General features: G+C 40.6%; 1 protein-coding gene across 2 annotated transcripts in view; it reads right to left on the reverse strand.

The window, feature by feature from the left end:
• Positions 1-27,846, reverse strand: part of dlc1 (DLC1 Rho GTPase activating protein) — a 78,273-nt gene that overhangs the window by 40,816 nt on the left and 9,611 nt on the right. For both annotated transcript variants that reach the window (XM_071504783.1, XM_071504785.1), the window contains exon 4: positions 15,208-15,241. In XM_071504783.1, coding sequence (XP_071360884.1) covers positions 15,208-15,241 — 34 coding nt within the window. The remainder of the gene's footprint in view (positions 1-15,207; positions 15,242-27,846) is intronic.

Genomic DNA, 27,846 nt, shown 5'->3' on the forward strand with positions numbered 1-27,846 from the left:
ATATTCATGTCTAGTCGAGCTTGACTGTAATCTTATAGTGCACACGAACGCGTGCTAATGCAGTAAAAGTCTGTGCATGCTTTTAGGTATGCCTCGAATTACTCACACACTTACACACCCACACACACAAACAGTGTGCTTTTATGACTCTTTTCAGTAGTTCAAGTATTGCACGCTTCTCTCATGAGACGCACATGGGCTTCAATAAAATCTCAGGCACAAACAGAGAAGACAGGAAACTGTTCTTGGCCTACTTTTTGCATATCCTCATGACTAGGATGCAGGCACAAAGGCAGACAGTAGAGCAGTTCATCTGCCTTGATAAAATAATAAGGAGGTGCTATTTATATATAGAGATTGAGCAGCTTGACCTCAATGTGAAGGTATACAGAAACGTGATGTGTCAACAAGGGAATTGGTGCGTAGAAGGAACATCACAAGCTGTTTGACAGAATGAGCTTATTGTGCGCAAACTGAGGAACTGGAATGGCCACGTGATAAAACATCATAAACAGCTCTGTTGTGAGAAATGAAAGACCTAGAGAAAAGATTTAACACTTACTTAAGTGCTGTGGTCTCAAATAATTTTGACATCAAGATGTAGATGGATGTGTGTTTTTAAGGGACAGAAATGTTCTGTGAGAACTTATGAGATCTAACCAGGCTTGAAGCACATGCTGCTAGGAAAACGACAGGCACTTCAATTGTTGCTTAGACCACAAATGCATGTGTACAACAAATAACTAAGGATAATGAGTTAAAGATCAACAGCAAAGTAAGGCATTCAAGGGTGCTTAAAGTGGGGGTGACACAAAATGAGCAGAGTTCTGTGTTGTATTTGATCCCAGCAGTTAAACTGCTCTTTGCATTGAAAATACCCAGAAATAACTCGACCAAAGTTACCCACATTTCATATTTGAGCATATCTGCAGTTAATTCTCATATTTTCAAGCTTAAACACAGACTATACTTTGAAGGTGCTGTCTCTTCTTTGAGTGAAAGTATCTTGTTTGAAGCTAATTTGTTACATGGTTGCCTGCTGCATTTCCATTCAAAGAGACCTCTGCTGATGTCACAGTGGTACACCCTTTCTGACTTCCTCTTTGGGCGTCCTTGAGGCGTGAAATGGCCCTGCTGGGTCCCTGTGGAGTCCTGTAGGGCCACAATAGACCCAGGACATCTGTGTGGTTTAACAGTAGGTAGGGCCCGAGTACACCGGAACATGTCTATGGACCTCCCACTGGCCCACCCTTCAGCCCAAAACAAAAGCCTGGTTGCCACTTAACAATAACACATTCATGCACAAGTAGGGGCACAAGGACACAAATACACACTCAAACACAGGCACTCATGGATTACAAATATATTTTCAAGTGTGTTTGGGCAAAAGAGCATTATGACCTTCATGTTTCTTCCAGCTGCAGTACGGTTTTGATACTGATGTCTTCAACCTCGAGGAAGCCAGTGCATGCACTCCTGTTTTAAAACACCTTATTGGGAGTACACAAGGCTCTATGGATGGGGGTCATTTGGTCCAAGGTCCTTTGGTTGTGTTGGTTTTCTGCTGACAAGTTACCAATTTCATCTGGTACAAGGCAGGTTGTTGTCTGCCTGTGCTTGTGTAGTCATTATGTGGTCTGACAAGGGCCCACCTGTGCCTGCCAAGATTGGTGGAGCGGCATAGCTGAGAGAGTGGTAATGCAGATTTGGTGGAGCGGTGCAATTTTGGTATTCACTTTGGCATTAAATTGTGGCTCCGCTAAGACTTAAGTGCATTAATGTAGTCAGTGTGGGCTCCTTGGGGCTTTAGTTCATGAATGCACACACACAGGCCTCTACGAAGTCACACAAACCTCTGTAATGAAAGTTGACTTTGACTTACATACAGATTGCAGTTCACCTGTAAATGCACACCACAATAAATTTTTGCTAAACATTTTCCAACAAATACCTGGCTAGAATTGAACTAGGAGATGTAGTAAAACTGTAGCTTTGTGGTAAGCATGCTAAACTACTAGATCACTAGTATGAAAACAAACATCTGTTACAAATACATTTTATGGTAAATATCAATAAACATGTAGGCTGGTCTGTATAGATGCGTTCCTTATACACAAAAAGATATACTTCACATCTTTCCCACCGATTTGTTCTCAGGGTCAGTTTACATTTAGAGCTGTGTATTTCACTCAGCTTGAGCTTGCAGTCTTCATGCAGTTAGCATCTGCTTTACTCTGACAGCAGCACATTACTGAAGTAGGAGTTCAAGCTAGGTGCATTTTGAAAGAAAAGAAAACACTGCATTTCACAAACACAAAAAATATAGCTGCAACTCAAACTCTCCACCTACCACACGACGTCACTTTCCTCTTAGGAGAAGCCAGCTGAACCTTCAGCCCAGAACTGTTTGCTTGGGTTTGGGCTTGTGCCCACATTCATAATAGTACAGCACACAGTCTTGTTTTCCAGACTAAAACAGGTGCAAGGGCAAACTCGGTAACTCAATTCATGTGAACATTGGTGTATTAGTACATACACGCAGTGACACGCAGTTTTATGCATGTCCACTCTTATTAACTGCAAATCCTTAAGCCAATGAACATTTGCAAAACAACTAATTCTGTTTTTTGTTATTCTAAACAGAGCATTTAGCCTGAGAGATGTTTACTCAAACTTTTTAAAAACGGCTTTTGTCATTGAATGAGACTGTAGAAAATAAAATAACATTTTTATCTCCATAAAGCAAAAGCTTACACTATATTATACAATATCCAGACTTTTGCTGAAAATTCTAAGCCAAGATGAAATTAACCAACTGAATAGTTCCTATTATCTTCCTTCACATGACTGTGGAAAATGGATCGACAAAGCTCTGGTCATTATACAACAGCTTTAGCCCGGTAGCATTATGAGAGGGATAATAAACTAATTAAGCTTCTCAGGTAACCAGCCAAAAGTGGTGTAAAAGGAGAGCAGAACTAACCTTCAGCTTGATGCAATCCACAATTACATCATATCGCAAATCTCACCAAAGTGGCCCTTCATTATAAATGACACTCGTCACAAAATGAAAATGTTCTGTAAACATGACATTTAGAGAGACTGTTACGCAATATCCAGGTCACATACAACATTTAAGTGCATGGGTAGGGTGGTGAGCACATACATACAGTAAGTGACAGCCTAAGTGGCATGGAGGAGAAAAATAATTCATGTGCTCAAATCTGTTGACATAACTCATTTAACAGTTACTTGTACACTCGCTGCTGAGTGCTGTGCTCACTCTGACTGATCAAAGCTGCCTCTGGACGCCTCTGTATTCATTAAAATCCTGTCTATCTTATAACATAACAACTTTCAGGACTGAGAGACTGTTGTGAAATGGTCAAAATGACTTCATATTAGGGCTGGATGATACACACAAAAAAAACATATTGCGATTATGATATGAGTCATGATCTTGAATAGAATGGTCATTTTTGCATTTCAATTTCACAGAAAAAAATATATGTTGTGATTTTTGTTGGGTCTTGTACTGAAAAGGCACGTTCCCTCACATCTGGAGAGTATGATTTTGTGTGCTAGGGCTGTATGGATATTGTACTTGGCCATAATGCGATTTCAATAATATATCAATTAATTTTTCAGCCCTACTTCATATTTTGTCATACACTGTATTACCTTTGTTTTGTGTCCAAGATAAAAGCTTATAATTGAATCATTGTGCAATTTTCTATAGTTTTGGAATATGCAGAATAAAAATGAATTCACCAGTTACCTAACAGCCATATTATCCTCTGTCCAAACGAAATCCACAGTTGATCTCAAATTAGTATACCAATAAACTTTAGGACTTGATTTGAGTAATTCATTAATAAACTAAAGGAAATATTTTGCTGGCAGGTACGATGACAGATTCTGTTGTGATCCCCTTGTTCTTGTACTATCTGCCCTGATTCCAGATGCCCTTTGATCCCTTTGAACCTCATGTCACTCATTCCAGGCTCTCTTCTGTTCTTCTGAGTCTTTGCTGAGTTAAAATATCAATAATAAACATTTACCTTCTACAAATCAATAGGCTACTTTCTACTTCTTCCAAGGTTGTGATGCATTGAATCTAATAGCATTTGGTAAATCACAGAATGAGTCAAGTTGAGAGGTTTTGCTGTCAATAGAAAAACCTTTTCTATGGTAAACTGAAATCCTCACTTTTAATCATGAGCTGATGAAAAGCCTGGTCATCCACACTTTGTATGCTGCCTCAATGGTACAGTATCTCTTACTGTCTTCTTGGAATTTCATACCTTTGGCCTAAAGGAAGGGATCAGAAAAATGGATATCTGCTCGAAGCTAACCCTTAACTTCCATTCATACACCTTCACTGCCTAAAGACGCTCTGTCTCGTGAAAGGGGGGTTGATCTAAGGGGGCTTCCGAAGACAATAGCCTGACGAGGCAACGATCTTTTTGATGACGTCTCTAATAGGCAGTGAGCACAAAGACTGTGAGTGACAGCTGTTTGTTGTCAGTGGATAAGCTCAGTGCTCTGTGGCACATGTTTTCCCCTTCAGCTGTAAACATGCTTAAATATGTGATGTGATCAGAGGCATGACAGGGGTGGGAAATGTCAACAGGACTATTAGGTTTCAGGATGTATGCTGCTGCACAGAACTGACATGAAGTCCTTGAGAGTATGACGTGTATGGTATAAGCTAATGCACCCATGCACCACAAAAGGATCACATACCCAAATCTTTATGTGCTATAGTTAATAAATATCAAGTTACAGGATCCTAATAGGTTTTTCCAAGGCAGCTCAAAACCATGAGTCATATTAAATTGGCGTAGTCTTGAATATAAAAGCTATAATTGTATATGAAATACAGCTTTAGAGGTTATGGAGTGAGGACACTTTGATTCATAATTTAGGGCAATTTCTCTACACTGAAAGCTTTTTATGATTGAGTTTCATTAGAGGTTAATGGCAAGTCAAGCCTGTGTGATTCCAAACACGCTGACTGAGATCACCTACTCTCTCGGTACAGCACAATGTGTTCCTGCACTTTATGGCCAGAAACACACACGCATGAATTCAATGTTATAATGTTGACTGTAAACGCACATGCATTTCCTCCTAAAGGCACAGCATTTTGACAACTTCTTGAAGAAAGATAGCAAGAGAGAGAGAAAAAAAGACAAATCAGTGACATACCAGGAGAGCTGTAATTAGATCCTGTCATAATTCTTTGACCCACTTTTCAAATCTTCCCTCTTTCATGTGGAACAGTGAGCAATGTGGCAACAGCCTGAAACATCCTGGACAGTGTTTGTAGGTGGATATCTATCACCTGGTGCTCTTTACTTCAATAGAGCGGTTAGGCCACAGGGCATTGACCTCTGGATTCAGTGGGAAAACTGTGTTACCTTCTTTGAAAAGAGGCACACCGGTACCTGTACTGACTTGGAAGGTGTCGAGATTTCAAACAGGACGCAGCCAGACGTCATGTCAATCTTAACCCTAAAAGATGATCGCACCTCTCTTTGAAGTGGCTTGAGCCTGTGGATGATATCAGCCATCTGCGGCCAACATTCCTCAAGAGCAGCTCTGTTCATCCGGTTTCTTTGCTGCTGCTCTTATAAGATAGATGGTTATCTGTATTATTTAGAGACAGGCTTGCTCGAGTATCTAGCCAGGGAGTTGGAAGTCTATTCTAATGGACTCAGTCCAGCGTGTGCACAACCAGCTCATTAGTTATACATAAGGCCAAACCAGAACCCAGGCAACTGTGGCAGAAGCAGGTAAGGGGGAAAATGCCAACTCTGCTATTTCCAAGTCTAAATAGACAGCAAGATGCATCCATGTATCCACACATCCACAAAAAAAAAAAAAACAGCTGAAGTCACATACAGCAGGAAACCTAAATGTGACACAATCCCTACAATGATCCTCTTGGAAATGAGCTAAGAAACATCTGCGCTATTCAGTGCCTGTACCTCTCAGCTGCAGTGTCCACATACATCCATTAAAAGCTGTCTATTGATCTGATGCGTCAGAGACACATCAGACACTTAACAGAAGCGTTGCAGCATATTCTGTCTTCTCTCTGAGACAATGACACTGCAGTTTTCTCTTTCTTTCTCACTCAGTCACATAGTGTACAAAACACAGGCCAACAAACATGTACACACTGCACAAACAGCTACAGATATATACACCTGCTGTGTCAGTCACTGCCTTCGTCACTCACCTGCCAGTCGACTCTCTCGAGCGGTCTTGCTGAGCATATCTAGGGCTTTGGAGGTCGAGGTCCTGATGTGGTCACTGAAGGACCTCTGCAGCAGCAGCAGCCTCATGGAGCGAGACATCCCAGTTAGCATCCACTGCAACCTATCAACATCAGACTACCTTGTCCCAACACCTGTTCCTGTTCCTCATCAGGTAAATTATTGTGCTTTTAAACCTTATCTATCCTGCCTCTTTCTACTGCTCTTATTATTTTTTTATTTTTTTGCTTGGATGATATCTATGCTCAACAATTCAATCACAATCTGACTAGTTTCTACCTCTATCTGGCTCAGTTTGGTCCTCGGCACTGGTCTGCTTCCACCTCCCTCTCTTTCTCACTCTGCTCCTGCTCCTGGTGAGACTGTACACTCCTGTCTGCTGCAGCAAGCATCAGTGCGGTAACTGCTGGGACACATCCAGCCAATGCTGCAATGCTCTCATATTCTATTCTGCCAGTGTATGTGCGTAAGTGTATGTGTGTAAGTGTGAGTAAGTGCTTTCTGACACAAGCTCCAGCGCTCTCTGTGAATATCTGAGTGGTTCAAAGTTACAACTCACATCTCTCCCTCCCGGATTTTTTAATTTTTTTATCACATCTTTTTTTTGCCTCTCTTCTCTGTCACCTTCCTTCTCTCATCCTCTGTTTTTATACCTGCCCCACTCTGTCTAGACACAGAGCGTATCAACGCCAGTTATATAACCCACTGCCCAGGCAGAGTGCTTCTTATGAAGTTCCACCTGTCCTTGTGCACTGGCAGCCAAAGACCGAAACCAAAAGACAGGAAGTGAGATGATGAAGGAGTGCAGGACAACATTTGAGTCATTCAGATAAAGCGGCAAGAAAATTAAATTGTTCCCAGAAATGATTGATAATGAAAAAAGATTAGTGGGATTTCCCAAAAGGGCACTGAGATGTCAAAGGTGAAAAAATATGGGATTTAACACTGTGTTGTAACTCCTCATGAACCCAGAGCCAATAATCTCTTTCCTCAGCCATGGAAAATGACTCAACCCATCACACGACTTTGCTGTAAATTCATTATGGTAGCAAAAGAATAAGCAGTACCCACATACAAACACACACATGTGGACACAAACCCAAGTGAATGCCATTAGTCATTGAGAAATAGGCATGTACTGTAAAGCTTATGTAACAAACCGTAAGCTGTTGAGATGGACAAAAACAACACAATGGAATCCATTACTTAGAATGCTGCTGAGTTGATCGGATAATGCCGATTTCACTTCTATTAAGCAAGCACAACTCTCTGGGGTCTGTGAAGAAGCTTAGCTGTTTGCTACTTACTGGGCGAAAAACTTCACAGTAGCTGTGGTACCACTCTAACACTGGCATCTTTAGCTGATGGTTACTTTTACACTGAGTTTTTAGAAACAGGAGTGAAAGATTATTGTTACTCTTTCAAATATCAACTGTATTTGTGCAGACAATAAAAAATAATGTGAAAGACATGGGACTACATGGACCTGTGTTTTATATCCCACACCTTTACTGTTTAAATCTCTCTTGTTCAAGCCATCTTCAGTGAGAAAAAGCTCTGGCAGGCTAAACCCACTGTACACCACCTTCTCAGCTCCAATCAGCACACAGACAAAGTTAGCAACTAGTGTTTAGCAGTGGAAGAGCCAGATATTTCCCTCAGGAGTTGGTGGAGACAGAGCTAGAATGGGGTCGAAGGCTGGGAGACTCCAACTCCAAAGTGACAGTTAATGTCAGTGTGTGTTGGCTGAATAAATAGGCAACTGTTTGCTGACACATTAGTCATGTTGCGTTTATAAAGTGATAATATGTTAATATTGTGTTTAAAGGTTGTGTTGCTGTCCTCCAGCTGATTCATAAAATCAATTAATACTGCATTTAAATTATACTGCCGTGATACTGCATTTAAGTTATTTTGAAATACATTTCTCGCGATTTAATTAAAGAAAAAATTCCACATACTTGTGTATAGGTTAAGTTACTCATTACCTGAGTGTGTGACTGTATTTGTAGCGTGTAGTTGTGAGCAGTATGTGTTGTTCAGGTTGCCCTCCATTACATTCCACACTAAGCTCACACGTGAGAAAATCAGCCAATCGTGCTGATTGCTCCAGCAAGTGAAGGTAATGTACCCAGCACTGGCTTATTGCAGTCTGCTGATAGCATTGTGCTCATCACGGCCAATTGACTTTATGGTCTTCCAAGGTTTGCTGAGACTGATAAGGCTGGATTCCCGCGTCTTTGCTTTTCCACAACCCTTTAGTCTGTGCTTCTGTGATTGTCGATGACCTCTTTAACAATGTTGTAAATGAGGATTAGGATAGGATACAGAAAAACAAGCATCCTATAAAAGTATCACATTTTTACTATCCTCCCTTACACACCTGCTCGACTCACGTGACATATGAATCAAATTATTGTTTTCATGCATGCATGTGAGCGCACTCAAGAGACACGAAAATGCAAACCATCTGGGTCAGTACTATCACAAGAACATATCAGTGTACTTTCCCTCTCTCCATCTCTGGTATACCTGTGATAAGGGGGCAATACACAGACTGTAACCTGGATATGAAGGAAAATGTCCTGAAGGAGGGGGGGGTGAGAGGGGGTGGACGAAGAAAACAATGGAGGTCTCATACCTCAGGAAGGAAAGTCTTGCCAAATGCCCCCTCTGTCAAACAAGAGTGCAGCATGCCAGTAGTGTGTACCTACCTCTAATTCCACAGAACAGAGGCAGGAGACAATTACCTGCCAACATACTGACCCAGAAATGGAGACAGGGGAGGTGAAAAATGAGGGCGGGGGTGTTTCTGGGAGGACTTCAAACAGTGTATATAAACAGTATGCTAGAGTCTATCATCAAAATGTCCATGAAAAACAATGCACTATAGTCTATTCTTTACAGCACGGCCAAAAATGTGTCGGTATGTTGAAGCATGTATGTGTGGGTGTGCCCAAGTGTGACTGTAATTGTGTGCGAGGCCCTTTGATGTGACCATCTGCATGAGGTCTCAGTCTGCCATCAAACATACACTCTGTCACCCTTACTGTCTGCCCCACTTTCTTATAACTCTTCTCTGACTATCTGATACCTTCGCACCTTGTGTGTGTTTCTGCTCCAGTTAATCCAAGGGATACAAATTATGCTTAGAGCATCAGACGACTAGACAACTTAAATTATGAAAACACAAAATATCCCATTTATAGTATATCCAAACAGTGGATATCTCAGTCTCCTCCATGCTTAAAATGATCTCTCCCCCTGATATCCAGACAGGGGGAATAAACCAGCCAGGGAGAGACAGAGCCTGCTGAGCCAGGACTGATTCATTAGCCTGGCAACAGCGTGGGCATCTCACAACACCAGCACTAGGAGATTTACAGTCCCCTGGTCATGGACGGAAGTTCTTGATGGGTCATTTCAGATGAAGCATAGGTTTGGGGACATAATCATGAGAGAGGGAGGGACCTGGACTGAAAAACCTCACTTGTTCAGCTAGTTACCTCCCTCTTCTTTGGAAAATATGATCTATTCAGACAAAAGGTATTTGTGGAAAAAGACAGCAAAATAATATGTGATGGGATTGATCGCTTTGGTGAAAGCCTCCATGTAACATGTGTACTCAACACATTAGAATTTTCCTTGTACTGTATTATGTTTCACTACAGAGTCCTCAAGCCCCCAACCCTGGGAATTGTGTCCATATAGGAAACTTCCACCACTCACGATTTACTTCAGTGCCACTGCCAAAAATAACATATTCTTTACATAGCAAGGGACAAAATCAGGCTGTGGTGGTCTGCCACATAATAAAGCTAAAATAAGAATAATGATATAACCCTCTCAAGGCTTCTGTCTTTGGTATAGGGGAGACTTCTGTTGTCGTAAGTCTGAGAGTTCACAAGCTGACTTCCTGTTGTAAATTCCCCTTCATACACTAGTTTCCTGTTCAGAGTACCATAACTAGGGATATGGATGCCCAAAGAAAGAGCTCTCAAAACTTGCAGAGGTATGAGGGGCTTTCTGAACAATGAGAGACACAAATGTAGGGAAAGGGTTTTTTTTTGCAAAAAGAAAACAAATTGTCAACTATCTCCACAAATTATATCCAATGTGAAAGTAGAATTATTTGCTTGGGGAACAGTTAAGATTGCATTCGAAATGCATTCAACATTGAAGTGGACGTGTGAAATATAAATGGAATGAGCTCCAGTATGTCGTAGCACAGTACCAGCCTCCTCACAGGAAGAGAGGGAGAGAGAGTGTCAAATGGGACAGGAGAGGAAGGGCTGGCGTAGACTGACAGGGGAGGCCAGGAATGTGACCTTGCACAAACACAACGACTCGTGTACTGTGTATGAAAAAAAAGAAAGTGGAATAAGGCAGACTCAATCAAAGAGCAGGAACATGTAACAGAAAAACAAACATCAGTTATGAGCTATTAGTGACTTGGCTCCAGACTGAGGGAATTTCATTACATCTGTCGAAGTATCTTCTCAGATGACAGCAGTTTCCTCAAAGCATCCAGCTTCAGGATGTAAACAAGAGGAAAGTAGCACAGGTCACAAAAGAGAAAGCATCTCGTTCAGAACGAATGCTCGCTGATTTCACTGTGACATTCTCCAAATTAAGTCGGAATTGGTGTGGAAATTTGCCCATTTTGAGGACTGGAGATGCGTCAGTGTGTCAGAGCCAAAAAGCTCAGTCACAAGACCTGTACATGAACAGACACCATCTGTGCTGAATTTTTAATTAAAGGAATAGTTCAACACTTTGGAAAACATGCTTAATTTCATTATACCGCTCTAATTACTGTACGCTACATATAAAGCTAGAATCAGCAGAGGATTAGCTTTGGCTTAGCATAAAGACTGGCAGCAGGGGGAATAAGTGAGTCTGGCTCTGTTCAAATTAAAAAGAAAATCTGTCTAATGTCTAATCTGTTTGGCGAGATCACAACATCTCGCCAAACAAATAAGACACAACATGATAATTAGTTAAATTAAGAGGTGATGGTAGGTGATATGTATTTTATAAGTTTGGACAGAGCAAGGACGGCCAATATATGTATAAAGACAAATTCCTCTCAACAGAGAGAGGTCAGCGAGATTAGGCTTGTTTTTAAGAGCTACACAATGCTCAGACAAAGGACCAACAGAGGGGAGTTTTTGAGTGTGTAACAATCTGATGATTAATACTGGGAATCCCACATATCATCGCTCAGGTCTGGTGTAATCTTGTGAATAAAAATGGAAGAAAAAAACACATCTGCATTTAAAATTAAATACCAGTAAAATGATTTTGTCACTGGACTTCCAAGAAGGGACCAGTAATGACTAGAAAGGAAACAGTGGATAAAGCAAAAGGGCAACAAAAAGGGGAGCCAGCCAGACAGAAATGATGAGACAAGTTATTCACAGGAACTACCAACTGCCTCATGTCAGAGCCCCTTCCATACAGGACCCCAGGCAGGGTGCTAAACCACTTCCTCTTTCCTCAGTTTTCTTTTCGTCCACCTACAACTGAGGTGCTTTAGACTATGAGGCTGTGAGTCCAGGTGAAAGGTCAGCCTTTAGCCCTGCTGTTGGTTGGATGCCCAACATTGTGTTCTGTTTATATATTCCCATTGGTTTATATTTAGATCAGGAAGGCACAGCATGGTGCCTTTAACCTTAGCTACAATCAAGAAGAAAAAAAAAAAAGATAGGCCATTCTTAGAACCAGGAATATCTAAAGTGTGGTGTTGACAAGCTCTAACACTGATGACAGGGAGAGAGAGAGAGAGATAATTTCTTGTAGCTTGTGTAAAACCAGTGCCATGTGCTGTCAAGTTCAGTTTAACAATCTGTAGTCACTTTTAAAAATAGGTAAACGAGGACAGGCAGTCGCTGAGCTGATATATTATATTTCAAGAATATTTTCAGCCAACAAAAGGTGATTGGACATCTTTGTAGTTGTTTTGGCCTTTAGTTACTTGTAAATGTTTAAAGGTAAACCAAATCAGATTCAATGAAGGATTTGAAGGGATTTGGATGAAATAAGTGGATTTGAAAGTAGATTGCTTTATTTAACAGCAGGTTGTTTCATGAAAATCTGTTCCCTATATTTGACTGGTATGTGCAAGTCAGAAACTGATAATAAAAGTAACTCAACCCCACGGATGAACCAATGCCTCATCAAAATAATACTCAGACAGCTCTGCCAAAGTCATACAGATACAACGAAATAAATATGTAATGTTCGAAGGTATGCAAAGTCAACCCAGTGTTTTATCCACCACAGAGCAGAACCCTTGTCTTCCTTTGCACTCCTGCCTCTTAATCTGCCCTACACTGTTTATTCACTCACACAAGGTAAACCTGTCAACTTCCTGGATTAGAGGATGTGAGGTCACTCAGCTAAACAAGCTGCCCCTGAAGATAAGTACTGACTGAGTCTTGTCTATTTCATAAAACACAAACTGCCTCCAGATAACTCTGGTTAAATGCAACAGTAGCTCAAAAATAAATGTATTGTGTATACATCAGGTGAGCAAAAGACAGGTGGATAGTTCAAACTTTCAGCCTTCTCCAGTTTATTCTGATGATACGGTCATGCGGAACTACCACTGCAGTGACATTACATTAATATACTTTAATGCATAACATGCAAGTTATCCTCCACTACAGTCTTTTGGTAAGTTTACTTGATATATGAACAGCCATTTTTCACCCAAATACACTTGAGGAGAGACACCTAGCTAGGAAAATATGTTTGACTTCTGACTGTCATTGTGTGACAGGCCAGACCCCACTCATCATTTAAAATAAATATTTGTTGAGTTTGTCAAAACAACTACATTAAGAACTCCAGTCAGGTCTATGATGGCCGTTCATTTCAGAAGTTTACACTGCAGAAGGATTTCCCCCCTGGATGTATATTAACTGTTATATATGTTGCTGTTGTTACAGATGTTTAAGTTGTCTGTATGGACCACTTAGCACTTCTTGAGTTGTATTTCAGTTACATAACATTCCATCTCTCATCACATCACATGCGTCATCTCCCAGAACATAACCAACCAATGATAAGGATGATCATGAAAAGTTGATGCATGATGTCCTTATCATCTTTAGATGGTATGTAGTGTGGTGTCAGTTATGTCATTTCATGCCATTGCAGTGCATCAGCGCTCTGCAGGCCATGTGAAGCTGAGGCTGTAACCAGCATCACAGGAGCCCCATAAAAGAATCCCTCCAAACAACAGGTTGTCAGTTGTAACTCTGCAGCATGCAGACACATCCTCTTTGTGCACAGGAAAGCCGTGACACTGACCGCTCACTCAGTTACACTCAGCGCCGCAGGGAGGTCCATCAACTGTGCCATTACAGAGCATGGGCTATGCAACCTTCGTGTTGATCTCTGGTGTGCTTCTGTTGTCACAGAGATAGTAAAATTAACCATGAATGAGCTGTCTTTCATTGGTGTGCAGCAGGAGCCTTTAGGGCATGGTGTGTGATGTAACATCATCACAAATGTGTCATTCCCAGGGGCTTAAATGGTGGAGATACAGAGGGGGCTTTGAAGTGTCACAATGAACACTGGGCTTTGTGCTCCATCAAGTCCCCCAAAACTCCCATCCTGCCCCCACTCCCCTCTCCAGAGTCCTGGGTTCCATCACACAGACCCAGAGATGGAGGTTACATAACTTGCTTACAGCAAGTCAGACTGATTTAAATGAAGAAAGATGACCAAGCGTGCTTGACCTCTTTGAAGTTGGCACTGTGCATTTTTGCAAGTTTTAGGCTGCTTGTAAAAAAATATTTGGAGTGGGCCTTTTGCCAAAAGGTAGCACTGACATATGCACACACACACACACACACACACACAGGAGCAAACATACTGACAGCTTCTGCACATTTCCCATGAAAGGTTTTCAGCAAGTGGTGGTAATTAGAGGGAGAGACAGAGCGAGAGTGAGTGAGGACTCCCAGCAGGCTCTGAGACAGTGGGGGGCAATATGAAAGCCGCGTCCCCACATCGAACCATCTCTCTGGTATTGTTTACCAGCAGACTGACGACACAGGGGGGTGTTTAATGAACACTGCTCCCCTGCCAGCTGTCTGAAAGTAGGTCTGTCCATCCATAGTTTCCTGATGACCCTGTGCATTAGTGGCAGACTGCTGGCAGAGAGGTCAGAGACAGAATGGAAGCAGCAGTCACCACTGATTGAGTTTGTTCTTTGGATCGATTCAGAATAAAGTGTGCCAAGTAGATGACATAAAGCACTGCAAAGTAATGACATAACATGTAAATACAGAGAAGGCTATGCATCAGGAGGAAAGGCCTATTGCTGAACAAATACTGATAAAGTCCAGTCACAAAAATGCATGTGTGTGGTTGTGTATTTGGACAGATTTGCATATTTTAGGAATTTATTTCCTAAAATATGCAAAAGTTTATTTTAGTTGTATTAAGTACTGACATTTTTTCTTTCGACTGCCTACAAATGTGATGAAGGTGAGTAAGAAATGAGGGGAAAAGCAAGTAAATATGCATCAAAAGTTTTTTTCTGCATGAGACTCGACATCCAGTCTGGCTCTTATCTTGGAAAGGCAACAGACTTGATGGCTTGGCAGATGAGTCTAGGATCTTATCTAGACTGGCATCCAGCGTCTCATAGACCCAGAGCCTGTCCTCCTCCACTCAACTGCTCCTTCCCTCCTTCCCTTCTTGCCTCATGTTGTGAACACCGGACAAGGCTATCAATCACACATTGTATCGCAAAACCTCTTCACATGATTCCAGACAAGACCCACACCAGATCAACTGCTGACAAACGCTTACTGCTTTCACTTCAAGGATCAGGATTCTCATCTAGCCAGCCATGATCTGTAAGTGAACTGAGCACATGAGAATAAAAAAAACAGGGAAGACTTACCAGCTTTTTCTTTGTCAGGAATGGCAGAGGTGCTCTAGAAAAGAGAGAAAGAAAAAAAGATTATGGTTGAGATAGCGTTGTTGTGATGCATTTAAATGAAGCCATGCAACTATTCAAACTCATAAAAGTGTATCATCAATCTTGCCCTCTTTCTTTTTTTTTTAAAAAGTTATTTTTTTGGCCTTTTAGTGCCTTTATTGGATAGGTCAGTGAGAGAGTGACAGGAAGGTGAGGGAGAGAGAGGGGATGACGTGCAGCAAGAGGTCATAGGTCGGATTTGAACCCAGGACCGCTGCCTTAATGGTATATGCTCTACCACGTGAGCCACCAAGGCGCCCCTGAGCTTGCCCTCTTTCAACATTACTAAATACAATTTAACAATGTGGCAGTGTGATGAAATGTAATGAAGAAACCATTACAAAGTGAACATCAAATAACACTCAGTGTTATTATATTGTGATAGCTGCATGTTTAAAAAAGAGAATAAAGAATAAAGCAGCATCTTGTCTGTGTGTGTGTTGAGTGCAAGTTGGCCCATGAGTGTGACAATAATAATCCTTGCATGTCATTGCACACAAAGATGTTTTTGTGGTGATGACCAACAATATCATCATAGTCTGTTCAGCCCCTTCAAGGACATTGGTTTTAATCAAAGAAAACCACAGTGTACAGCTGCAGCAAGGGGCACACCATTAAGATAATCATAGACACACACACACACACGCACACGCCAGGAATGTAGTTGCTAAAACACCATATGCATAGTTTTCTGGTGTGCACACGTCTTAATAAATGGTCACAACAGATAACAATCCCACCAGAGACTTCTGAACAAATATCACATCACTCTCCTCTGATTCAGTGTTGATTCAGCCCTGACATAAGTAGTCTGGAGAGACATTACTGATAAAGTTAAAACACATTTTGTAGCCATAGTAGATTCTCATCATTCTGACCATTTAATATTTCCTTCTTTGGGTTTGGTATAGGTTTTAGAAAATACTACTGCATAAACACAGGCTTTCTGGTAAAAATAGAGTAGTCGTGTGTGTGTGTTTGTGTGTGTGTGTGTGTGTGTGTGTGTGTGGGCAGCAGTCAGTAGGAATGCAGAGGTCTTTCTTGCCTCTGACTTTTGACCTCAGGTTCCTCGGGTGACCTCCGTACCCTGACCTGTTTTAATCCACACTCCCCTGGAACAGATCAGACAGAGCAAGGAGAACAAGGTACTTTCACAATACAGTTTATCCACAAGCTGCAGATAAGCATATTTCTGTTGTTATGCTTCTGTTACTTGGCATGACGACTAATACAATTTTTCACCTAACCATAAAGTCTTCTCTGCACACCTTTTACAAGACATGATTTTAACATTGAGGCAATAATCCTCACAGGTGTTATAAATATGCTGCTGTGGAATTTCTTTATTTCCCTGAATTAATCCACTGTGACTACACATTAAACTTTACAAATCTGATTAAGTTCTGCAGCTCTTGGGGATTTCTCCTTTGATTCATTTTCTGTGGGAGATAAGCAGGAAAGAAATTAAGATAAGAGCATGACTTTCATTCTTATTCATTTTGACTCGTACACAGTCACACTGTGGAGCATGCTCTAATACGAGAAAGAAACAGAATGAATCATTAAAAGCAAAAATGTGTTAGGTCTGTCAAGGGAGCTCTTATATTTTATGATGAGTCACCACAGGTGCGACACAGTCTGGTCTGGAGAGAGAATACAATGCCTGCTCTCATAGGTGAGTTTGTTTTTGCTAACGCGTTGGCTGATTAACAGCGGATAAAGTGTTGTCTTGGTCTCAATCTGTCTTACTCAGATTTTTTAGAGGCCGGTGGGTGAGCTGTCTATACATACATACTTTATCTAAAATCCACACAAGTCCATCACTAGAGGCACATCTGCCAAGGTCTCCTTTTTCATGTGTGTGTGGGCTATATAAGTGTGTGACCATGTATTTGTGGTTATACTCGTGGTTGTGCATAATGTGTGGGCAGAATCAACATTTAATCACGTCATGGGTCATGCTTCAAAAACATAGTGGGTAAAATTCCCTCTGTGGACAAATAGCTTTACAATTTATTGCTAATTAATGACCTCAAAAAGACACCAGGGAGAAGCCACAGCCGAAGACTCCCACTCACTCCACTGTCACTAAATCACCAGCACATACAGAACAACAACACTGAGGTGAAATCAGAGATAGATTTATATTCAGCGCTGTTTCAGCTGTTGGACTCAGGTAATATTAGCTCTGCTTTTTCAGTCACAGCAGTGTCCTTGCTGTGATGCCCCTGTGTGCAAAACACTGTGGATGGAGTGAGACTCAGCCAAGACAAGAGTAAGCCTGTTTAGTTTCTTTTCCAAGCACTTAAATTGAAAGACATCTAGTCTTTTGTTTTTATTTCAACTGATTTAATTAAAATGAGTGTGTTTTATAGTTTAACTGAAGAGGTTGGCAGTAGTCTGCAGTTTTATTATTGTCAACAAATAATAAAGGACTAACAATAACAATTAATTGGACCCATTAACAAGTACTGACTATATGTTCCTGAGCTTGTCCAAAAATACCACTTGCGTTCCTGCATTACAATGCACACTGCACCCTGCTGCCATAAATACACAACAGCTTAGTGTATTAATTCACAGGTGAAAATATCTTTGAACAAATGCACTATTTACTCCTGTTAAGTGACATTTGTTGATAACTACAGTTCAAGGCTGCTTTAGGAAATGACTCAGCCTTTTTTAACAGGACTAGTTCAAGACCTAGTATGTCTGGATGTGTCGAATTTACATTCTGCCTAATGTCGGCTGCTCTCAGCTCTATCTGTTTTCTTCACTCCTTCTCCCTTTGCTCACATATACAGTATCTTAACACAGCCCAATTTCCAATAAAGCTGTTCTCATTTACATGGTTTTCTGTTTCTGTTGTCAGGCAAAAGAGCAAGTTTGAAAAAGTGTTTGAAATGCGGCCCATTAAGGCTACAGGTTAACCAGCACTCACTTCTGAGCCGTTTCTAGGCTGCTGCTCTGCTGCTTAAAACTGTGACATCATCTGACAAAAGGTTTGTCCATAAAGTTGCTAGATTAGAAAAAATAAAACAAAGTTGCAAAAGTGGGGAAACTGCACTCAGTCATGTGGCATTCAGCTGACCAATGCTGTAACTTCATCACTCAGTCAGTAAGCGACATTTGTATTTATAGGGCTGGCCCCAGACTTAAGGTCCATACAAAAATGAAACTATCTAAATTTGAAAGATTTACATCTTCAGTTGGAACCAATGGGTTTGGGGCTGAGAGTCAGTGACAAATTAGGGAATTTGAAAAAATATTAAGACTTTTCATATGATTTTTTGGCAATAGGAAAAATATCGAGTAAACACCAGCCTTATCATTTAATCCTGCTGTGATATATTCAAAAATAACATCCCACAGTGTGTTACATTTAGACAACTCTACATCAATTCATGTTTGAATTTGTGCTAAAAGATTTTTTACTTTATATTGAAACACTAGGGTGTTAAAAAACAATCTTGAAATAACTTTCTGCATTTAATCGCAGAGAGAATGGCCTTGAATAATGGAATCAATATGGGAGGTCTGCTCAGCACTAACAAGACATTTCAGTTCACCAGTGTGCGCCCTTCCTATTGTGTAAACACCGCACCACGGGTTCCTGTCAATGACCCATGAAGTCACTTACACAGAGTGTAAATCTCACCTTCACACAATGTTGTGTTTTCCCTCATAATAGCAATTACAGTTGAATAAATGTGAGTGTGAGGCCACAGAGCCTAACAAGAATGTGAATGAACTGGTACCAGTAAGTACCAGTGTTTTCATAGCACCACGGTCACATATTTTCCCGATGTTTGCCTGTGTTCCCCCTGGCATGCCACAGTGCAGGTTGTCCCAGTGTGGGGTTGTACAGGCCGTGTCAGGTGTCCACTGGAGAGCTGTAGCCTGCAGAGCACACAAGCGTCAGCTGCCTCATTTACTGCCACTAATTTACTGGAAGTGGGCTGTGTGGGGGCACAGGGGGTATGGTATGTGTTTGCTTTACACATGTGTGTATGTGTGTAGTGGCCTACAAGCATGTGTGCCTGCACGATTAACCACTGTAGGGTCATTATTGTTACTTTAGCCAGACGCTTAGTAAAGTAAGTTTTCCCACAAGCCGTTTCAGTTTTAGTGATGAATTTACTATTACCAACAGAAAGAGTTGTTGTTTGAGAAATCTGGGAAGAGAAAGTCGACTGAAGAGAAAGTTATATATAAAGGCTGCGTATTCATTGGAAAAAAAAGTTTTCCCAATACAATACCAGTTTTGGTACCCGTAGCAATGGGCATGGAATATTTTTGATACTTCACTTGAGAAATATCAGCACCTTTTTTTCACAAAATTATTTTTATCAATTGCAATGTCATATTCCTCTCTCTCTTAATTTCCTTTACGTAGCTTTTAAATTCATGAAACCATTTCTGTCTGACAGTATCAAACATACAGTGTTGTGTTCCAGCTCTCCACTGAAGCTTTATGATGTTTGCTTAGTAAAATATTCAAACCCAAGACTCTATGTTTTTACAGCTTTACCGTTCCCTCAGATGGAAATATTCTTCATGTCTTGGGCATCTTTTTAGCAACATTTCCCCCAAATTTATATCTAAACACATTTGTTATGTTTGGAAATTTTGGGATCAAAGTTTTGCTGCACAGAATGAGTTTGTTCTGACCGAAACATTAGTGGTCTGCTGTTCGCTAAGGAGTTAGGAACTATTTTATCAAAGAATAAGCAAAATAAGATTATGAAGATTCAATACCAGCTTTTAGTAATTGACAATTTTTGATGTGTTGCTAAAGAAGCATTGTGGCCAGTATAAAAAAAAGTTCACTACCCATCTTTTATAATAATAATAACAAATAATATGTTGTTTTTTAGTAACGAATGCTGCTTGTGTGTGGCTGTATGCACATGCTTTTCTGTGTGAGTGAATTAGAGATGTTAAGCAAGCCATTGGCCTGTAGCACTTGCACAACAAACCTGAGCAGTCCGCCTTGACTCGCTCAACCCCACTGCCACTCTCTCAACCCCAGCCCCCTCCTGCACTGCAGCTGCAGTGTGTGTGTGTCTGTGTGTGTGTGTGTGTGTGTGTGTGAGTGTGTGACCACCCATGGTCTGTGTTGGCCAAGGATTAGGGGGCTCAAGCTAACCCAAACCTTTTTCTCCACCACTTAACACAAATGGCTAAATTGGTGCAGATGGCTTATGGTCATGTAAGCTGGCGGCTCCAGCACTAGATGTATAAGGTAGCTATGTGTGATAGAGGGACGACAAAGTGTGTGTGTATGTGTGTGTGCATGTGTGTGTGTGTGTGTGTGAGTGCATGCACGCGTATGCTTGTCCAGGGCCTTTGGAGATGTTATCTGGAGCTCATTTCTGTTTTTTGACTGGCATGAATGTGCTCTTTCTGCCCTGCACTTGTAAAGGAATTTCTTCTCCATGCTCTGTCGACCCCTGAGTGCACGTATGCAGGGAAACGTGGGAAACAATTTCTTTTTAGCCTTCTCCTTGAGTCTAACCCCCACTACCCCTCATATTTTCTCCCCCGCATCCCCTTTCCACATTTTAATAGTTTCCATATGTCACACTTGGAGTGTGTCAACAGGAAGTGATGCGATGACTTGGTGTAATGATGCATTGGAACATTTCCTGAAGAGGAGTATATTAGTGTCCAGACGTTGGATTTAACAGCAATTTGAAAAGAAAACAGCTCATAAAGAAATTTGGTCACACTCTAAAAAACTTCTCAGTATAACATGCACTAACATCTTGTATAGCACTAGAAGCCCAGGTGAAAGGGTGCACTTTCAGTCTTTAGTCATGTTAGGAGGTTAATGATTTTACCATACACACTGTGCACTCACACACTCATACATACACAATGACCATTAGCTGAGGCTTCGTTCTGTCATTCAGCCTTGAGTCGTGAGATATGTTCTGTATGGGGTGATGTTGACTGAGAGAGTGAGAAAAGTGGTTATGCACACACACATACAGAGATGCACACATTTGCCTTTGTTTACAAGAGTAAGCCAAAGCAACAGGCTTCTGGTTTCAGGCAGTGTCTTGTGGGATTTAGTGCTGGGCCCCTGGAGCATAAACTGTGAACTGTTGAATGGCCCTTGGAATCCATCACCGGACGAGACAGTAACTCTTAACTTGTCTGACCATAAGACTCTTCCTCCTAAAAGGCAGACTGAGCAGTCACCAAATTCCACTTTTTAGATCATTGTCACAGGTGGCCAATCCTGACAAAACTACTGAAACTAGTTTGTCTTGAGAGCAATAAGCAATAACCAATGTCTGAGGACTTAGTTTGGTTCTAATGCACCAAATACAATTTGGTTGGCACTTTGTGTTTAGATTTATAAATCATGGCAAATGCTTCATTTTTAATGAGTAAAACAAAAGACCATCTACAATTACAAAGGGAATCCTCCTCATACGTCTTATAGGTTGGTATAATAAGAATAAGAACATTGACATATTCATTCTGCAGTGGATTTAATTTTATGATGATGACAGGTTTATTCATATGATGAACCAACCCACAATAGTACAGTTAAAAGGGAATTTTTCTGCTTATCAGTTATACCATTTCTCCCAGTTTAACAATTTTGGTTGCTGGTTTCACATGTATACTTCTTTGCCTGCGCAGAAAATCACCAGTTACAATAAGCCCAAACAGACTGGTTCACTTAGCAAAAAAGGAAATAAACAACCGCATAGTGTGGTTGAAATGATGAATGGATTTTTGTATATAACTTTAAAATGAGTAAAGAAGATGAAAGGAACAAGATGTACTGAAATTCTACATCTGCTACTTGAAGTGTCCTGGTTTCAAGACTGATTTATAAAGAGTAAAAACAGACACTCTTAATGTTTTTAAACAGAACAAAAAATTACTCCAAAAGCAAACATTCACACTAGTGGACAGTAAACACACCAAGAGAAAAAGTCAACACACTGACCCACTCATCAATACATTAAAGATATTCTGACAAAAACAGGCTAGGCTTTTCTTCATTGTGTTAGCAAGCAGCTAAATATAACACATTTGGAAACAAATGACAAAAACACATGGGATTGTTTTGTTCACATTATTCCGCTGCTCACTAATTAGACTGATTAATAGACAAAATGTGTCACCTGTTCCCGCTCACCAGGTTGAATTTGTGGCTTATGGAGCAAAGTTAATAGGGATAGGCCTTATGATCCCAACTGCATCAACAATGCTCGCCTGTGGATTAGTCACCAACATTTTTGGGGGAAAGCAGAGAGTGGGTTAACAACGCAGAGGGATTAGACTGTCCTCTGTAGAAGACTGTGGCGGCCCCACAGTGGTCCTGTGGCAGACACACAGCTTATTGACTTACCAGAAGGACCAGTGGGCAAGACCTTGCTGGGTCATAGTTTTGTAACATTTGCTGAGGAATGCATAGGCTTGACTATCTTCTTTGACTAAACCAGGTCAGCAGAGCATTGAATGCTGGGTAACTTTACAGCAAACATACTTCTTGCACAGGTACATTTTTTAAATGCCACAGTAAATAAATAAAGAAAAACAAACATCTTTAATGAGTAGGCCACATTCCTTAGACATTAAATTGATTAATTGGAACAGACACTCAGGTGTATATTGGCTGAGGTAATGTAACTTCAAGTCAAACATAGATGGAAACACACATTTAAAAACAAAAATGTGAACACCTACTCAAGCTGAATGCCCCAATTAAAACCTTTAGCCACAAGCCTGCATAAATGTTGCCTAAATTGCACCTGGTTTTACAACGCATTCCTATGTACATGTTCCAGCATCTGTGAATTTGTGTGTGTGTGTCTGTGTGTGCGTGTGTGTGTGTTTGTGCGTCTCAGAGTGCATCCAGTTTGTTTGTTCGTTCTGTGATTTATGGCTCTTCATTATCAGTGGGCTGCAGGGGTGTTTCCAGATGCCTGTATTTTCCAGTCATCCTTAAGATTTATTGTCAACAAGTACCATCATCCTGCAACTATTCCCTGCACTTTTTACTGTCTCCTTTACATAATAGATGTGCGTTTTGCTTCATTGACTTCATTGCTTGTGATACTACCAACTAGTACTTGTTCGCAGCAAACACAGTGGAGTGATGGTTTCATGCTGGATGATTCATTTAATCCAAAAGGGAAAAAAAAAGTACCAAAAAACATATGGAGCCAATAAATCTCACTGGTGATTATGTTGATTTAGGTGGCATGACACAGAATGTTGTCATGAAAACAAACACAGAGAGAGACGCCATTGAGCACAGGGTGTAAGATTTATGCGACACTTGCCTTCCACAAAGATGCTTAAACAGAAAAACTCATTCTTTGAAACAATTATCATATCATATAATTATCGTATAATCATATTATCGTATAATTAATCATCATATATCATAGCCCAAATCCATTTTGACAAAACGTTAAGTACGCACAATGAGTCACACAGATACATGTAGACAGTTTCAAAAAATATCATTACAGTGTGTTTTGGATGTGTGCTTTGTTTTGGGTTTTGTCTTCTGCTGCCAACACCATAAAAAGAGAAGTATATTGATTTTGTGTATCCTTCTTTCTCCTGTTCTTGGAGTGCTTTATGCAAAGGCTATAGCCGTGAATCGACAGGAAAAACAAGATTTCCTTGTGGGGGTGGTGGAGGAGTTCATTTTCCACATCCTGTTCCAAACACAAGCCTTTTCTTTTTTTCTTACCCTCTTTTTTTAAATCACAGCAGGTCTGTGTTTGTCTCCTTGTTACAGCTGTGCTCAACAGAGGAGTGACCTTCGGGACAATGACACCACACAAAGCGGCTAGCGTGGCCATGACCAGAGCCACTACTGGCAGCCCCTTGTCAGACTGAATGGCGGTTGGTTTCATAGCTGGCTGACTCATTATGGCCTGCTACAGTCTTTAAGCCAAATATGTGGGTGGAATGTAGGCAAACATAATTATGTCTGCTACACATGGTGTTGACTATTGACCAAGGATGAGCATGAGAGAGAGTGGGCACAAACGTAGAAACAAATAAAAGGCAGTGAAAGTAGCAAAATATTGAGTCTTTTATCCGAGTGGGTCATTGAGAAGGTGTGGTTCGGATAAAGGATGTTGGGGGACTGTGAGGCTGCCAAACCGGAACACAGAGGAAGGACAGAGCAGAGATCTGCTAGTGACCTTAGCACGCAAACCACAGCACTTCTATTGTCCACCACAGACAGATAAAGAGCTATGTACATACATAACCAAGTGACAGGGAATAAAGTCTTTCCGTCTTTCTAAAATAAAAATACCTCTTACTCAATCATCTCCCAAAAAATCCCTTGAATCCAGACATGGAATTTCTGAATTCAGTGTCAAACAGCGGCAAAACTACCAAAGGAGATGACAGAGGTTGTGCTTGGAGCGCTGTTGCCGTGGAGACAGAATACAGATCCAAACAAAGGGTTAAAGGTTGCCCTGTTATGGAATGTTTACCAAAGACTGAGAGGACGAGGGCTGGTACAGGGCAGCACCCTCCCTGTCACCATATGCATGACATGTAAAAACGCCCCTGTGCTAAATTTAACAGAAAGCCATGCTCTGTGCCTCATTCACTGGCTAAAGTCTTTAGGGGATTCTGCGTATATGTCTTTCTGGTGGGAACACTAAGAGCTGAAGGTGACTGATATGTTGTTTCCGACTGTAACATTCAGAGGAAGGTGGTCAGGGGTCAGCAGCCTCCACCCGCCTCTGTGGCTTGGCACATCCTCCGCAGCCATGGAGCTCTAAAAATGGAGTCAAATAACAAATGGCTATCGCACCATGCATTCCTTAAGTTTGTCACTACAGTTTACACTTATAAAGTCCAACTGAAGACTGCTAATACTGCAGTGACAAGCCATTGTGAAAATTCTTTAAAAATTTATAACAAAATCACTATGCAAGATTGAAAATAAAGACACCAAAGAAGGAAATCTTTCCGTGAGAGAACATAAGAATATAAAAATTTACTGATTAATTAGTTGACCAACAGAAAATTGATCACAAAATATTTTGATCATAATTCAGTTGCCTCAATAATTTTTTTTTGCAAAAATGACAAACATTAATTGTTTTCAGATTCTCAAGTATGAATATTTTCTACAAAAGATTTGAAGATGTCACCTGTTCTCCATTTATTTATTTATTTTTTATTTTATAGACCAAATGATTAATCAGTTAATTAAAAAATGATCAGCAGATTAATGGATAATCAACATGATTATAAATTGTAGCACTAAATGTAATATACAGCCAAATCAGCAGTCAATAAACCAAATAAAACCCACCTGTTTCAACACAACAATGTCAGCCAAACAACATTGTGAGACACCTGCTACACTAAGCAAGTAATAGAAACCTGCCAACAAAAACACTGTGGGCAAAGAATAGCAGTTCCACCAGAAGAAAAAAAACACCTGCTGTGGCACAACATCCGCTATGTTAGCCCCACATTCGATGCAAGAATAACAGCCACCTGCTGAAGGCTAACAATAGTCACCAAAGCCAACAATCTATTCACTTGAAACCCAATGTCTTATCGACAGCAGTGAGCGAATGATACTGTACATGCCAAATGAATGTCCTCTCATCACCAACGCACACAGCCACATACCAACATTTATGATGGTTACATAAAAGACAGTGCGGGTATGTGCTTGGAACAATCACACCAAAGTGTGACACTAAATGCCAGAAGGTGTCAGGTGAACAGTAATAACAGTTACCTCTTGCATAACCCAGCATGGAAGGAATGCAAATGCACAACGATAAACACTTCACAGTTCACACAGGCTCTGCAAACATAACTGATATCAAAATATGTACACACACACACACACGCACACACACACACACACACACACCCGAGCCTGTCTATTGCAAACATCCACAACACATGAGACGAAACAGTCATCTCTTTCCCCCTGACTTTCTACACTGATATGCTTCAGAGGTTTATAGCTGTTTTAATGCCCAGATACTAATCTAACGGTCATCCAGATTTCACAGAGCCCTAGTTACGTATGTAACTTTCCAATTTAACAACAACTATAGTGTATTCAGTATTCAGTATTCAGGCCTCCTCACTTTTTGTACGCTCAACTGTGATGTAGTTTAATTCAAAATTGATAAATTGATTTTTGCCCATCAATCTACACTCAATAATCCATAATAACAAAGTGAAAACATGTTTTTTGAAATCTTTGCTAATTCTCTGAAATCTCTCATTTACAAAAGTATTCAGACCCTTAAAAACACTTTGTAAATGCCCATTTGACAGCCTTTACAAAGTAAAATTACAATTTTAAGTCTTCTTGGGTGATTTTGAACAAGCTTTACAGTCCTGAATTTGGGTAGTTTATCCCATCTCTGCAGAGGACTTCTAAAGCTCTGGTGGAGTGACAGTGGGGTTCGTCTTTTCTAACCTGGTTACTCAGTTTGGCCAGACAGCCAACTCAAGGATAAGTCCTGGTGATTACACACTTCCTCCATTTCACAGATATTTGAGGCTACATTTTAAACCCTTGCTCTGATCTATGCCTTGTCTTAATCTTTTTGCTGAGGTTTACAGAGATCCTTGGACTTCATGGCTTAATTTTTGATTTTTGTCCTGACATGCAGTGTGAATTGTGGAGCCTTTTACATATAGACTGATGTGTGCCTTTTTAAACTGTATCTAATTAATCAACTTTGCCACAGGTGGACTCCATTCAAGTTCTAGACACATCTCAAGTATAATTAAAGCAAAGAGGATCCACTTGACTACAAATTGGAGCACCACAAAGGGTCTGAATACTTTTGTCAATGAGAAATTTAAGTTTTTGGTTTTTAATAAATTAGCAAAAAGGAAAAGCTCTGAATACTGCCTCAAAACACTGTATACGGGCAGGCTGATGTTTCATTCGCATGACCCTGAAGCATCTTTCCTTTCCCTAGCCAACATTACAAGCAGTGACAGTGACTTCAATCCGCGCCAAGTCCCAACATGTACTGTTGGCCAAGCTGGTGGTCTGAAGCCTTTCAAAGTGCTAGCTTGGCTTGGCAAGGCTTCAGCAGATGAATACCAGTAACCGCTGCACCCTTTCAATCTTTCCATATCTTTGGAAATTATAACAGATTCTTTCATATTTTTTTTTTTTTACAGATCTTTCACTGATTTCTTGGTAGTCTAGAGAACTGGATTTTTAATGGAAAAATTAAGACTAAAGAACTTGGCCAGGAGCAATTGTTAGTGTAATAAAGTGACTACGCATAATTTACTTCCTCAGATTTCCTCAGATTTGAACCTGTCACTGACCTTCCACAGGGAGATATTTATCTTTGTACTATACACATACAATATCAAGGTCATGTTGTAATAGGTCCACATATGACTCCGTTTATCTTGACTGCATGGACAGATTAACTACAAGAGTGTGTACTGTAGCAATATCTGTGTTGATGTATCTTTAAAATAGCTGCACTCATCACTGACTTGCCAAAAAGATAGTTGTTGTGCGCTATCCCTTGCAAATACCTTCTTAGT

Source organism: Trachinotus anak, unplaced genomic scaffold (genome assembly GCF_046630095.1).
Source record: "Trachinotus anak isolate AG129_WGS33_773 ecotype Australia unplaced genomic scaffold, CSIRO_AGI_Tana_v1 ptg000019l, whole genome shotgun sequence".
In the NCBI taxonomy this organism is placed as follows: Eukaryota; Metazoa; Chordata; class Actinopteri; order Carangiformes; family Carangidae; genus Trachinotus; species Trachinotus anak.